This window comes from Nyctereutes procyonoides, unplaced genomic scaffold (genome assembly GCF_905146905.1).
Source record: "Nyctereutes procyonoides isolate TBG_1078 unplaced genomic scaffold, NYPRO_anot_genome, whole genome shotgun sequence".
Classification (NCBI taxonomy): domain Eukaryota; kingdom Metazoa; phylum Chordata; class Mammalia; order Carnivora; family Canidae; genus Nyctereutes; species Nyctereutes procyonoides.
In genome coordinates, this window is record NW_026575126.1 from 25,147,614 (window position 1) to 25,164,155 (window position 16,542).

The 16,542-nt window shown below is 38.0% G+C and overlaps 1 protein-coding gene and 1 pseudogene across 1 annotated transcript in view; both read right to left on the minus strand.

Moving 5' to 3' along the window:
- Positions 1-1,348: 1,348 nt before the first annotated feature.
- The window catches only part of DPYD (dihydropyrimidine dehydrogenase), an 802,527-nt gene continuing 787,333 nt past the window's right edge, over positions 1,349-16,542 (minus strand). Inside the window, exons 22-23 of the mRNA XM_055340016.1 lie at positions 5,024-5,164; positions 1,349-2,829 (exon numbers count right to left, since the gene is read on the minus strand). Coding sequence (XP_055195991.1) covers positions 2,656-2,829; positions 5,024-5,164 — 315 coding nt within the window. The 3' untranslated portion in view covers positions 1,349-2,655. The remainder of the gene's footprint in view (positions 2,830-5,023; positions 5,165-16,542) is intronic.
- On the minus strand, positions 15,385-15,508 carry LOC129520376 (U4 spliceosomal RNA; annotated as a pseudogene).

A 16,542-nucleotide genomic window follows, 5' to 3' on the forward strand; every position in this document is an offset into this window, starting at 1 on the left:
ACGTTAGTCCAAAGGCCAATGCCGGATAATTCCCTCTTGCTGAGGAAGTGGGGTGGAGTCAGCTTTTTGTTGTATTTGGGCCTTCAACTGATTGGATGAGGCCCACCTCCATTTTGGTGAGCAACTGCTTAACTCAGAGTCTACTGATTTAAATGTAATCTTCATCCAAAAACACGTCATAGAAACATCCAGAATAGTGCTTGACCAAATATCTGGGTACTGTAGCCCAGTCAAGTTGACACATAAAATTAACTATAGTACATTTAGTATTAAGTTTTTTACACATAGGAAACACTTAAAATCAGACTCCTTGGTCTGATCCTATGTCTTCACTCCTGTCTGAAGGTCAGGAACTAGGAAAATGTGTGTGTTAGGGCCAAGGGCTTGTGGTCTCTGGCTGGATGGAATGACATAATTTTCATTCTTCCTCTATTCTGGAGTCTCTCTGCAAGCCACACATTGTAAAATTTAAGTATGTTTCCTATAAATAGTATGGCTAAGAAATGCTTCTTAGTGTATGGCAGGAAGTGGACACAACAGAAATGTGTGTGAGGAACATACTAGTGTAAAACCCCCGATTGCCATGGCCTAACTCAAAGGCCTGCACTTGCAATTCCCCAAAGTAGTTCAAGAAAAGAGCCATAGCACTATGTCTGCTCTTTCTCAGAGGTGGATGCAAAAGTCATAAACTGCTTTTTTCTTTAATCTCTATTAAAGGAGTTTTTGCCTGGCAGTCAGTGTCTTGAAGAGGACTCAGGCATATATGCACGGGATGTACTTTCATAAAACTCCCAGAGTGAAAAACTCTCATTAGATTGAAGTGGGGGTAATCCATTATGATGGCATCCACACAGCTCTGGTAAATTTATTTTCTGGACAACATGAACCCTTTGCTAAGCTGTTATCAAGAACAAAGGGTAAAATGCCCCCACCATGAAAGGAGCAAAAAAGTGAGTCCATTGATATGAGTTCTTAATATTTCACAACTATTTAAGGAATACCTATTAAGTGACATTGATTTTTCTTATAGTGAAGATGGCACTTTAATGGTAGGTTGCCATTTTCTCATTTATCTCTGCCCATGAACCACTGCAAGAAATCTGGCCTGTGCCCAGTGAAAGATGCATTTTGGCAGAGTGGAATTAAATTCAGTGGGAAAACCTGGTAAGAGGTACTGGAAGTGAAACATTTAAATAACTGCACTGTCATTACCTTCATTAGATCTGAACTAGCATTATATATACATTTAGATGGAATGCATTATAGGATTAAATAAAAACTTTTCTACCTCAAAATCTAAATGGTTGACATGATGTTGTACTTGCAAAAGAGGCAGCAAAAGACCATGTTATTTAAAATGCTTTATGAAATTTTATTTGATATCATTCAATCACGCAGATCTTGTGGTAAATGTGCATCTCTACAAGTGCATAAACAAATATTTTATTTTTCTAGATCTTGCATTTTCCATAGAAATATACCACAGATCATTACTTAAAGATTTGCTACTTATGGATTCATATTAAAATATCCAACAAAGGGATAAATGAAGTTATATGATGCTATTTGCTGATTATGAAAATAGAGAAATATAAAAATATTTGGCAGTAACAGAAAATATATATTTCCTTTTATTTGATTACTTTTAAAATTAAACATAAACACTAAAAGAGTAGTCAAGTTAGTTTTGCACACCTAATCTATATTACCAATACTATATTTTTCATTCTTGAATAATGAAGCACGTGACCCACTGCTGTATAATTTGGGCTTTGTTCAAACATTAATTGCTATAATCATGAAGGCTACTATTAGAAGCAGAGAGAGCAGATCTGTGCACAGCAAAAGAGTGGCTTTAACCAGAGCTCCATTCTAATATCTTATTTTGTTAGGAACATAGTTTAAATATTTAAAGAAGAATGTCATGTTGATTCATTGGTAGAGTTTGAACACCCATCTCAGGCACGAGTGGGGACCAGCAGAGTGATATGAATGATTACCAAATACTGTCACTTGAGTATCTGGCCCCCTGCAAAGGAGCTATTTTAACAAAGGGGCCTTTAAAAAGTTTTTGCAAGTGACCCTCTTTGCCTCTTTGGCTTTCTTTTCCTGCCACAGTAAATAATTATTTGACTTTTTTCATTTGCGCTTTATGGAACTAATTACATTTGCTTAGACACAGTGTTAAAATTAAATGTAATTTTTAATTATAAAATGTTTCCAAGGAAACATTTTCTTGTAAGTTAAATGGTACTTTGTTCTAAAATACTTAATTTCACTCACAATTAGAAATCAAAGACAAAGCATAGCACAGGGCAATTTGGAAACTATTGCATTAATTGCCAGCAAAAAGTTAATATTTTTCAGAACGGACAACTAATGGTGAAGATCCAATTAACGGCTACACAATTATTTAACAACTATCCTCACAAAATAATCATTCTGTTTTATGACAATTAGTTGAATGGTCACTGGCAGTAGACGGTCTTTCAAATTTGGGAATGTGTTTAGAAATTTATATTTTTCACTTAGAAATTTATTTAGAACTCCTATATTTGCTTTCATTTAGAAAGAGCTGGACCTAAGGATCCCAATTAAAAAGATCAGCATATGTGGGTGGCCTCAAAGTTCACAGCCACAGTTTCACAAATCACCTTAACACACCAGATCATTCACAGCTAAGGGCAAGCCTCTCTTTGGTTCATAAGGTGTTGTCCTGGAAACCATTTTGATGCAGTCGATAATAGGACAGACGCTGAGACACAGGGTACAGCCTGTGCAAGAGTCAGTGACGGTGGGCAGGTGGGTTTCAGGATCAAACTGTATAGCCTGCAAACAGAAAGAAAGATTATTGCTGTCACTGACCAAAAAGGTCAAGAACGCCCCCATTTTAGTAAGAACATTTTCCTCCACTGCAGTGGAGCTGCACTTGGAGACGACACCCAGCCCTGCGGTGCAGCTATAGCAACAGTTGAGCTGCTGGAGGGGAGGAAAAGAAAGAAAACAAACCAGAAAAGAAATCCTTTTAAATTAGAAATACATTGTTTAAAATTCCTTAGAGCTGTTTTTCTCGGAAAATATTTTGTGACAGTGACTCTCATTTCCTTTGTTCTAGCAAAGCGCAGACCCTTCCAGTTCTATCAGGATGGGCCGTGGGCTCCCGGAGGACCCTGGGGTGCTTTCTCCCCTCACACTCCTTGTTCTCAACAGTGAAACAGTGTCACCGGCAGATGGGGGCCATGAATGTATTTGCTTGGATTTCAAATTAGGCATGTAGTTTTTAGAAGAAAACAGTAGTTAAAAAAAAAAAAAAGTTGGCATTAGTGCCAGTATTGAGGTTTGAGGATTTTCAATTAAATAATTCTTTGATTCTGATCAAGGATCAGGATATGACCCTGTGTCATATAAAATGCGGTGTAATCCAATTCAAAGCAACTTTTTTGTTGTTAAAAAAGTTTCCCTCCCCCAGGCGAAGCTACTTGTAACTATAATTCTTTCCTCTTTTATGCACATAAATGTGAAAATGGTTTTATTAAATTATGTCAGACTGCTTAATATAAAAAACCAGTCTGATCCTCAAGGAAACAACCATATTCTATCAGAACAAGAACTGTAGATAAGACAAACCAGAAGAAACTTTGTCCACATAAATCGTTGCCATTTTAAAAAAGAAAACAACATCTTGGATGGCTGTTTGAATGAGTAAAAACTATTTATCTTCCTTATGTACCCTTTTATAAATAGAACCCCAAGAAGCAATTGAAAATAAAATGATTTTATCTTAAGAATATTATCCTTTAAAAATTTGCAGACATATGAATCTTTATAATCAGTTGTAAGATTTTGATTTACTATTTTTTATCTTTTTGAGAGAGAAGAGTCAAAGGAGGACTTTTAAAATCTTTTTAAATGCATAATTGTGATTTTTTTTTTTGCCCTCATTAATAAGGGTTTGTTTGTTTACTGATGTGCCAAGGTTAGAATTCTAAGGTAGGAGTCATAACTTCTAAGATTTGAGGTATTAGAGCCCTGCCACTATGATTTTAGTAACAGGACTTCTTGACTCACCTCTAAATAGTTAAAGGGAAGGTGAACGTGAGTGTGATGGGATTAGCATTTCCAAAATAACTGTTAGAGACACCTTTCAGCTACCAAAAAAAGTGACACATTGGGTAAAAATTTGGTATAGAACAAATGTCAAATTAAAGAGGAAGAGATTTTTAAAAAATTAAAATGTCTGTTATATCTCTATTAGGCAGTCAGAGGAATATGCAAAATCCCGCCACAAGCAACATGGGAACTTCCTCCAGGCTGAATAAATTAAATGAACTTCAATTTTTTAAAAACAGGGCATTTTATCTACCTTGAAAATTCCATTAGTCATCTTAAAAGGTATTATTTTACTCTATTTTGTCATAGCTTGAAAAGTTTAATGGTTATTTTTTTCGGTATTGTCCCCTGGCAGCCTCTCAGCTTAGGGGTGAGGAACTGGCTCACTTCATGTGGTAAGACTACAACTTGCTGGCTTCTCTAGTCACAAAGGAATTCTGGGTCCCAACATTTCATTTCCCCGGTAAGAAGGTGCTTTTTCTAGTAGAAGCCCAGTCAATATTGAATGGAAGAGAATTCTCTTTTGGTGGAAAGAATTAAGGCCTTCCAGGGGAATGGCAATACGTGGTAGTTCTTTTCCCTCTCTGTAGCAAAGCGTAATGCTTCCTAATGTACATAATTGTGTGGGTTTCTTTTTTTGGTTGGATCTTTCCCAGCCAGTTTTATGGGTGATAAAATTATATTAAAATGACACTGTTCACTGGATAGTGGCATAGGTAGTAGAAGTGATGGCTTTCCTTTAAAAAAAAATTCCTAGGCTCAGAGAGTGAGAGGACAGACACGCCGCTGCTGAGGGGTAATACTGGGCACGACTGGTCTGCATTGCACACTTAGCAACAACACAAGATGCTTTCTGCTACACAAGCCAGAAGAAACACGCCTCACAGCATCCCAATTACAGCAGAATCCTTACCTGGTAGCCAGAGTCATTACAGGTCATGTAGCATTTGCCACAGTTGATACACATTTCTTCATCAATCATGGCCACAACTTGCTCTAGGTTGCTCAGTTCACCAAATGCTCCAAGGTACTGCAGCGCTTTTCCAATTACATCCTAAAACATAGGCACCGAATTACTGACAGTGTGCATTGTAAAAACAGTACCATGCAATAAATAGTATCAGCCCAGATTTCTCTGATTTTTATAAAATGTTATATTATGTAACTTAGGAGGCTTCCAGGAGTGTAGTTCCCATAGCTCTACTTTTCATAATTGTAGAGTACATTTTTTTTTGTCTTCTAAAAGATGGGCAAAGTATGTGTGTGTGTATACATACATATATATCTCCAGCTTAGAAACACAAGACCTAATTGACTGCATTCCATTGGTTTTCTTTTCTTTTTAAGATTTTATTTATTTATTCATGAGAGACACAGAGGCAGAGACATAGACAGAAGGAGAAGCAGACTTCCTGCGTGGAGCCTGATGCGGGACTCGATATCAGGACCCCGGGATCATGACCTGAGCCAAAGGCAGACGCTCAACCTCTGAGCCACCCAGGCGCCCCTCCATAGATATTCTACTAGACGATCTAAAACAGTGTTTTTGTGGACAGAAGAAATGACCCCTTTTCTCAGTGGTTCTGGCTTACTTTTTTCCAATTTTGAACTTTGAAGAATCCAAAAGTAGTAAAAAGAGACAAAAGGTAATGGACTTAAACTAGAAAACTTTTTAGATTGCTAGGAATGAGGGGAAGAAAAAATGTGAATGCTATGCATTTATATCACTGCATTTGGATTATAGATTTTTCATTTCGAAAAGTGCTTTGATAGCATGCCCACCTGTCAGTCTTGAAGAGTATATTTCATTTCTAAAAATTCTAATTTATGTTAATTAATTAAGTTCATCTAATAGCTAAAGAAGATGCTCTTTTACTTTTAAAGAACTAGGATTTTCTTCATTCACTACTGGAGAGTTTTCATGCGGTTACACATTGCTTTGTTCTTTATATTAATTGGAAGCCTGCTTAATATGTGAAGCACAGAAGATGTTTCATCAACAATAAGAAATACTTTGTTGCATAAAACAAAACAGAAGGATGTAACAATGTTTGTCAAATTAGTATGCTGTTAAGATTTTCTGCTTTTGTTTTTAACTTTTAACAAGAGGATTTTTTTGTTTGAATTCAAGGTCCGCATTCAAGGAGGTTTGACTCTTACTTAAAACTATCCTCCTGTATTCTCTTTGGCATTTTATTTTCTGCTCTTCTTTTTAGGGCCTTGGTTACCCTTTTCTACTTTTTTTTTTTTCTCTGTTTCAGCTCTAAATGACAATATGCTCATGACTTGGAGCTTTCAGACTGAAACAAATTTTACATTCTTATTTACAGTTTATGTGTGTATCTCTCAAGGAGTAACAAGATAGAGACTTTACAGACTGTTGTCACTATTTTCTTTTCAATGTGTTGAAGATAGAACTTCAACTGTACTGTAGTCTGTTTGTAGGTGGGCACTTGATGTCCAAATCAATATCTCTATTCAGAATTGCTCTCACAAACTCAAGATCTACATTTGTCAGCTACATGATGAGCATTATCATTAGAAATTGGTACCCCAAATTCTCCACTCACTGAACTTATCATCAACACCACAAAACGGGTCTTCCTTCTCATTTCCTTCATCTTGTGAACAGTGGTAGGTTTTTCCAATCACTGAAGCTTGACAATTCTGAGTTCTGTTCTACTCCAACTTCTCCCTACTTAAGGATCTCATCTGTCTGTGGTCAAGTGTTGTGAGTTCTGGATCTGCAATATGTTCTGAATCCTCTTTCCATGTCTACTACAATCTGTAACCACGACTAATTAGCTTCCCATTACCTCTAATGCAGGTAAGAGCCCACGTGAAGAGTCTCATTCTCATATCCCTCCTTTCCCCACTCCACCCTAGGTAATGTCATCTTAATCTAGGCTGTACAGCACAGACTAAATTTCTCTCTACCTTACTCAAAAATCTGTTAAATAACTGTCTTCCATTTAAGTCTAGCATCTACGTCTTTCTAACAATGTCTTTTTTGGTCTTATTTCTCACTTCCAAATACCATGTGCTTCAGCTACACTGAATACATTCTCCACACTGAACCACACCTGTCAGTTGACTCCTCTGGTGCCTAATTTTAGGTTGAGTCCTCTGTCCAGAATACCCTTCCTTCTCATCTCCACTCTGAAAAACCCTCTCCATCCTTCAAAGACACATCTCACGTGCCATGACTTCATGAAGATTTCCTCAATTCTTTTTTTTTTTTTTTTTTTTTTTTTTTAAAACAATGTTTTTTTTTTTTTTTTTTTTTTTTTTTTTTTAATTTTTATTTATTTATGATAGTCACAGAGAGAGAGAGAGGCAGAGACACAGGCAGAGGGAGAAGCAGGCTCCATGCACCGGAAGCCCGATGTGGGATTCGATCCCGGGTCTCCAGGATCGCGCCCTGGGCCAAAGGCAGGCGCCAAACCGCTGCGCCACCCAGGGATCCCTGATTTCCTCAATTCTTCTTTTGCCTTTCCTACACAAATTGAAGATGTGATCTCTTTGTCTCTTCCTCTTCTTCATCTCCTCCATTTTCCCCCACCTATCCTTCTCCCCTCCCATCTTCTCTTATATTCCACCAATGATCTATAGTATTTTATCTATTATGTGGAACCAATGATAACAGACAACTTTTGAGTTTTTAGAGTGTCTTAGACCAATGCCATAATTTTAAAGCATCATCATATTTAAACCTCAACACATGATGAGACAAATGAGATTTAAAGGTATAAAATTAAATGAATGATGAAGAAGGGATTCAGACCAGTGTTGCCTGACTTTAAATTCTATGGTCATAAGCTCTGCTATGCTGACTCATCTGTCATTTCTCTATTTAGTGAATTCTACTTCATGTTGTAGATATTTTCTATATTTAGCTTCCTATATGCAGTCTCTTAGCAGGCTTTATTCATCTTTTTGTCTCCTGTGGCATATCTTGCTCCTGCAGATCACTGAAACATAATGGGTGCTCAAATATTTGTTAAAATAAATATAGCATTCATTTATTCATGTACTAAACACACAGTGTAATATTAGGCACACAGTTGTATGGGCTAATAGCTACTTGTTGATTTTTACTGAACATTTTTATTAATATGAGAAACATAAAAAGATTTAAGCACTTATTTAAATACAAAATAATCATAGTCAAAGTATCTGGGCATGCTTAGTATTTTCTAATAATGTTTTAAGGCAGTAAGTCCATGAGGTCACTTGCTAGCTATAAAGCTATTTATATGCGATAGAAAATAATCTTTTCAACCTAGGAAATAAATCAAACAGTTGTTTTATTGAATCAGATCATGGCTTGACTGAAATCACCAGAAAATATTCAAATGATGATTAAACAGGCAACTCCCTAGACAGTCATCAAACCTCCAAGGCTTATTCAAAAGACACAATGTATATTTCAGGAGATTTTATTGTAAGAGGCAAGTTCACATTCTGTGTATATTAAATATACCTTCTGCTCTGTACTGGAGATTTGCTATTGTTATTTATTAAAATATTATTGTTTAATGTGAAGCTAAATAAAACAAGGTCTTTGAAGCCTCTAAATTTTATCAGCACATGGCGTTAAAAAGTCATCGCAGTTCTTAAGATATTATAGTTTTTTAATCTGGAAGGGGTAAAACAATGATAATTATTTTAAATTATTTTGGGAAAGAGTAGCAAAGAAAATGAATTACCATTTTATGTGCCTTAAAATGTGGGCATTTGTTTAAAACCCAAAGCTTCCATTTAGTACTGCCAGCTTATGAATACCCTTGAGAACACGTCTGGAATTTGGAGTTCACTGAAAGACACACACAGACAGAGGAAGACATATGGTTGGTCTAATCCTTCTTGGACACACACCTGTGGAGACTAGGGAACCTACATTATTCCAAGCAGGGTGTGGATATACACTCCGATAACAGTCATCCCTGATTAGTGGAAATGTTTATGCCTGAATGTATGTGTGGAGAAAGTGATGCTAAATTCTTTAAAGTATAGATGATATATTTGATTTAAATATAAATGCCCCCCAAAATTAAAAATGCAAAGGACTACAGAATTCAAGAATCACATCTTTGTCGGTTAATCATTCCTTTGGGACAATCAAAAGTATTTTTTTAAAAACTGGATCAGGGCAGCCCCTGGTGGCTCAGCGGTTTGGCACCGCCTGCAGCCTGGGGTGTGATCCTGGTGACCCAGGATCGAGTCCCACGTCGGGCTCCCTGCGTGGAGCCTGCTTCTCCCTCTGTCTGTGTCTCTGCCTCTCTCTCTCTGTGTCTATGAATAAATAAATAAAATCTTAAAAAAAACCTGGATCAGCCAATATTTTGGTTTGATATAAAGTTTAGGACTAACAAGTAAGGGACTAGGGGGCCCCAATCCCATCCCTGCTGCATCATAATTTATGATGCTTAGTATGAATTAGTTTTGGCCTGTTTTTTTAAATTGGTCATTAAAGTATTTTCAAGTTGGTACTGTTGTCTGGCACACTAACTGTTCTTCCTAGCTTTAAGTCTTCTATACATCTGATGAACGTACTTTTTCCAAACTTGTCAACAAAAGTGCCATTCACAGGCCAGGACCCAGAAGACTGTGCTGTGGGTAATCACTGTGACTTCTGAGTGAAAGGGATCTAACATTTAAATTATCTGGGCATAGCTATTCAATCACTTTCTCCTTATCGGCACCATTATCAAGGTCCCATGTCTTATCTTTTACTCCTACTTCACTTCCTGCCAAAAAAACAAAAACAAAACAAAACAAAACCTGTCAAAATAGGAAATGAGATCATTTGGTTGGTTCTCACTGAATTTATGCTGATTCTTAATAATGTCTTTCTTTACTAATGCTCTCAAGTCAAAAGTTTCATTATCTTTGGAGAATTCCACTGGGATCAGACCTTAAGCTCTCTGGTCTACTTCTTCCTTTTCCCCACAACACCCACCTTTCCCTTTCCTCAAGAACCCGAGGCAACATTTATTTTTCAGCACTGTGATGCAGCAATATCATACAAAGGTACTTTAAAAAATACAGCGGGTCATTTATTTTTGATATCCTCGTCCATATAGTGAGGAAAGGAAATCTTGAGTTTACATTCAGTAGAACTCTGATAACTGAGGACTTAGCATGAATATGCTGAGATGTGAGGGCAGAGACAAAGCAGCAGCCTGGAAATAAAGTAGTAGATTGGCGGCGAAGGTGAGAAACAAGTAAACCAAGAAATGGGACAACTGAGAATCTGGGAATTGAAGTGGGGGAGAAAAGGAGTGGAAGAGACATATGAGTGAGGACTGAGTGTGACCATGGTTGGCTCAGTACCGGCCGGTGCTCTCATCACTGTATTCTTTTTAAGTAGGTAGCTCAGGCTTTAAAGGAGCAAGTTCTTGCCAGGAATTTTGGATTTAAATTCAATGAAATGAATGTGATGTGTTTTTACTATATCTTTACCTATCCTGAGCTTCAACTCTCAAATGTGTTTTCCCCACCCTTTTCAGTTATAAGAGGATTCTCTATGGGGATGCTAGAAAGATAATAGGAGCTGAACAGTTCTCACTAATTGTAAGTTAACAGTGTGCCATCTGTTCGAAGTCGTGGGTGTATTTTCTTCTCATTTTTTTAAACTTCTAATAGACAAGATACCATTTCATTTTTCCTAATATTTTCCCCAAATTCAGATAATTTCAGGCTTTGGTACTTCTGAAACAACTTAATCCTTGATGCCACTCTTTTATGATCATCATTGGTAATGTGATCTTATTTTCTCATATGACCACTGACTACTGAGTTATCTAAATGCTTGACCCTCTTCTTGCTACTTGGGAAACTGAGTGATTATGTCATCAAATTTCTATCTGACAGCTTCTCATTCTTCTTGATCTGTCTGCAGGTTAGAGTCACTGACTATAGGATTGTTTCTATTGTTTTGTCTGAACTTCCTGAAATGAGATTTACTAAAGGTGGAGGATACTTGTATGTCCAAGCTCAGAGTTCCTTTTTATGGCTTTTTTATGGCCTAAGATGATATGGGATGGTTACTTTCCTTCAAGATTCTTTCAGCTGCCACTTTCCCCAAATGGATTTCTGTAAAGAGCCAGAAATAAGCCAATGCAGCAAGACCCCTCATTGCTTCTCTCTCTTCTGTGAGATTAAGTTTCCAACAAGGCAATTCAATAATTTTTCAGATGTTTTGCCTTTAGTGGAGTGGGATTTTCATCTGAAGTCTGTAAAGGCTTACATCGCTCCTCTATCTTGCCTGTCCATATTAACCATCTGGTTATGAGGTCTGTGATGTAGTCCCAGGATAACATTTCTGTATTTCTTTCATTTCACTCTCCTGCAGCTGCTTCCTCCATGCTTCACCTTCACGTTTGTGATCTCCATGCATGTGTACATCTTTCTGACAGATACTGCTCCTCCCCTAATCCTTCAATTAGACCTCTTTATTCCAAACAAGATATGCTTTTCCATCGTCATATTCCAGGCAGGAATCACATCGTACAACATCCCCATAAAATGTAAGCGATGATATTTACCAAATTCTGTTCATTTCTCTTAAAGTTCAGTTTAATAATTTTTCATCTGCTACTTGTTGGTATAGAGACAACTGAGAATGTTAATGTTGCCCCGGCCCATTTCTCTGGTATCTCCTGAAAATTGCTGGGATAGTCCTCCACTATTTTTCTTTCTGTGCCATCTCTTTTATGCTCTGTAGTATCTAATGCGGTCTTACAGTTTTATCTGAGTACTTTTCTCCTTTCTCTCACAATTCAATTGAAATAATAAACCACTCGATCAGGCTGACTGGTCTCCTGCCAACACCGTCTTGCCAGTCTTATGAGATGCAGTCCATCTCTTACTAGAAGCAGCAGGAAGAAGAGATGAAAACATCACTAGTGCCCCTAAACCATTCATTTTCCTACCCAGAAATTCAAAGACGTTAGAGATACATTCCTGGCTTCATAAAGAGAATGAGAATTCATTCTCATATATATCAACAGAAGTGGGAAGCATTCGGGGGACTTTATAAGTCTTGGCAGACTCTCAAATCTCTGTTATATGCTGCCTGGGAATAAAGCACGTTTCTCATTTAGTCGGGCCAAATGTGCACACTGTCACTTCAGTTCTCAGTGAGGAGACAAAACTGTCTCCTATTCAGTTTCTTTTCTCTAGCACAAGCAAACCTGTGGAATGTCAGGACCTTCTTCTGAAAGTCTTGGTTCACCTTTTAGAAGGAGACCTCTACACTTATTGTAGGAGGCCAGCTGTCTTTTTCTTACTTTATCTCATTCTCCCCCTTCAGTCTTCCAGCACTATTTCTGATTACCCTCTTCTTCCTCAAAATCCTTTCACTTCTGTTTCTTTCAGAAAATTGGCAGCTCCAGATATGGTGATATATATATATATATATATATATATATATATATATATATATATCTCACTATATATATATATATGGTAAATGTTGTTTCATTATGAAATGGAAATCAAGATGTGGGCTTGCTAAAAAGGAAATCAACCGGATGGCAGGTTAACCTTATGGCCTCAGACCACTCCCTGGCATAGGATTGAGGCCTTAGGTTCCAAAGGAGCAGGAGAAGCTGGATAGCATGTGGCTAGCAAACACTTGGCTCTTGAGGAACCTGTAGTCATGGTGTAACACTGGGAATAACCACTCGATGCTCCAGCTGACACGGCTAGCAGCTTAATCAGCACATCCCTCTGCCTTTTTATATCATCAAGACCGATCAAGAAAACTAGATTATTTTCCTCATTGTTGTCTCTCAGTTTGGTCCTTTCTATGAATTCCTACTGAAAAAAAAAAGAAGGGGTTTACCAGTCAGACCCTACTACCTGGCTGCTTTACGTACTGTGTATTGGACATAAGGTTCCATGGCAGCATTTTCTGCCCAGTATGTATGAATACTATGCTTTTCAAACGTACTGATTTGCTTGAGATACTGACTTCCTCCTTCTCCTCCTCCCCCTCCTCCTTTTTTTTCTTTTGTGAGAGACACCAAAGATAGTGCTTAAGGGCCCAGGTTCTAGAGCCACACTTTGGAATCCAATCTTGGTTTTGATGTCTTTCTAGCTGTGTGACCTTGGGCAAGTTATTTAATCTGCTTATCAATTACTCAAATCAGTAAAACAGGAAAAATAAGGTACCTGATAGGGTTACTGTGAGAATTAAATGAGTCAATTCACAAGCATGTAGAACCATGCCTGAAACCTCATAAGTACTCAATAAATATTAGCTTTTATTATTAATTCTCTGCTTAATTAACACTAATTTATTAAACTCCATGTTAAATATCACCATCTCTGTGAAGCTCTCCACAATTACCCGAGGCAGAACTAATCCCTTTCACTCCTCTGTGTTCCCAGAGCATTTTGTACATATTTGATTGAACTGTAAATAATTTTTAACATGTGTCTTTCTCCCTTGCTAGACTATGAGCTCCATAAGGATAGATGTCTTTCTTTTTAAAATTCATGTTGTATTCCTAGTTTCTAGCACAATTCCTGGATTGCAGCAAGTGCAAAGTAAATACATGTTAGTGCTACATCTCCACCGAGATCAGGAAAATTCCTGTGCCTTGGGCCGTGTGTTTTACATCTTTGGATATAAACCTGGTCCTTAGCACACTGCTGGTCACATAGCAAATACTCAATAAATACTAACTGATGGACTGATATTGAAACTGCCTACCTCTGAGGCAACAGACCATTAAATCTTATCTGAGGCATTCGAAGGAAAAAAGAACAAAAGATGAGATCTATTGAGCATGGCTTGCTTAGAAATAATATTGTCACACTCATAACCAGGGAAGATGGGGTAGATTAGAAACTTGAATGCATGACTGAAAAACTTGTTCAGACAAGAGGGGCTTAGTTAACTTTGTGGGGCACTGGGGCTCTTTCTGTAGCAGATGGGGAATAATATACTGTGCTAGCTGAAAGGATAAACAAAGCAGTGTCATGGAGTTTAAACTATTGAACAGAGGAATCTATAAAGAGGCCAGCAGAGAGGAGGGAAGAAACAAGCTAAAATAAACAGATGGGTGGACAGAGAAAATATTAAGCATGAAAACAGACAACCTAGGCCCCCCAGGAAAAAGGGAAGAAGGAAAAAATGGTATGTCAAGAACAGAAGAAACACCATAGGGAAAACATAAAAGCAATGAAAGCAACAGAGGGAAGTACATAGCGTGCCTGGGTATGTGTGGTAGGAGAAAACAAAAGCACAGAAAGCAATGTCTCATTCACACTCACAGAGCTGGCTCTTAAAGGGAAGGTGGCTGTTCATTTCAATGAGGACTGAACAACCACAGAGCTACACCATCCAGATGGGGTCTGAGATAATGGGCAGGGGGGTGGAGGCCTTGTATGAAAATAACAATAACCATGGCTCCTTACGTCTGAACAGAACTATGCTGTGTACAATACTTTCATACCCATCATTTCATTTGAAACAATGGAGTCGAGGCCTTCTGACATTATCTAGTATTTATTCTCCCTCCTGCCAATCTCTTGCCTGTGTTGTTACAACAGCCTTCCGACCAGTCTCTGCTTCTGCCCTCGCCCATCTAGGATCTTGTATCCACATCACAGACAGGATGATCCTTTGAAAAATTAAGTCAGATCATGTTTTTCTTCCTTTTAAAAAACCTCAACGGCTTCCTGCCAAAGACTTCCCTATTTCGGGGCCTTTGCACTTTCTGTTCCTTCTGAATGGGATGCACTCCCCAAAGGTATCGATCCACATCGTTCACTCTCTCACTCTTTAAAGTGGTTACTCAAATGCCATTTAATCAGGCAGGCCTCTCCTGACCAACCTCCCTAGCAATTCCTATTCTCCTAATCCTGCTATATTTTCTTCCTGGCACTGTGACCATCTGACACAGTTTACATTCACTTGCTTACTCGTTTGTCTGTTTCTCTTTACTAAGAGGTAAGAGCCATGAGAGCTGGGCTTTCGTTTTGTTCACTATTGAATTTCTAGTGACTATATCAGTGCCGGAACACGGTGGGTGTACACTACTAGCTGTTAGATGAATGACAAGATGAAGGTGAATGAATATGACAACGCCTGCAAACTAGCGCTTGGTTATGTGTGAAAGATAAAAGGAAACAATACAAGATATCGCTGCTGAGATGAGGACTGCTTTCAGACCTGTGGACACTTCTACGTTCTTAAGATCCTTCTTCATCATTTCCTTCTGATGATAGTCTCCTTTATTTTTTCCCCTCAGTTCTTCTCATTTGTTTCCCCAGAACTTCCTTCTCCCATGTAGGGTATTAGGTTAAGTAATAATTGTGAAAATAGCAATAATCACGCCTCGGATAAACCTCATTGGCTACGATACTGCCACTGCGCATAGCTAATAATTATGAAAATATATGTCAGGCTTCTATCTTGTGTCTAGCACACAGTAGGTAGTCAGAACGTCAGCTCTTTTTCTTTTATATCCTCCAGTATAGGTCCCTGATTTGCTTGAGTTCATTAATTTCAACATGCTCAATTCTAAACTTTCATCCCATATCAAAAAAACCCATTACATCTAAAAACACTAAGAACAAAACCCTGATTCATTATCTTTTCTTTATCTCAGTTAGTGGGACCATAAAAAACCTAATTGTCTTGGTCTCCTTATTCTTAATTCCTTACTTGCCCTCATCTCTCAATATCTAATGACAATCACTAAGTTTTAGAAGAATTAACATGACATCATCAATTTCGTCCCTTCTTCTGTCTCTTTAACCATGGCCACCCACCAAATCCAGGACCGCATTATGGATCTCCTAAAACTTCCTTTTCTCCTTACCCTTCTAATCCCTACCCACCTCATAGGGCTCCTTAAATACCAGTTCCTCAGAGAGGCCTTCCTCTGCTTCTTTGGTCTAAACTAGGTCTTCCTCTATGAAAGAGACTCTATACATCCTGCATTTTTCCTATATATTTTGTATCACAAATATGATTTTATATTATTAGTGTAATTCTTTGCTTAATACCTGTTTCTTTCTTAGTATGCCTTGTGAGGACAGAGGTTGTGTCACTTTATTTATTGTATAATAGATGCCTAATTCTTAGCACATTGCTTGTCTTATGGTAGGCATGCAACAAAGATTCTCTGGAAAATATATGGACTTCTTCAAAACTGCCAACTTGATTGGCCTCCAGAGCTTTTTTTTTTTTTTTAATTTATGATAGTCACAGAGAGAGAGAGAGAGAGAGAGAGAGAGAGAGAGAGGCAGAGACATAGGCAGATGGAGAAGCAGGCTCCAAACACCGGGAGCCCGACGTGGGATTCGATCCCGGGTCTCCAGGATCACGCCCTGGGCCAAAGGCAGGCGCCAAACCGCTGCGCCACCCAGGGATCCCCGGCCTCCAGAGCTTTATGTATCCTTACTCTAGTT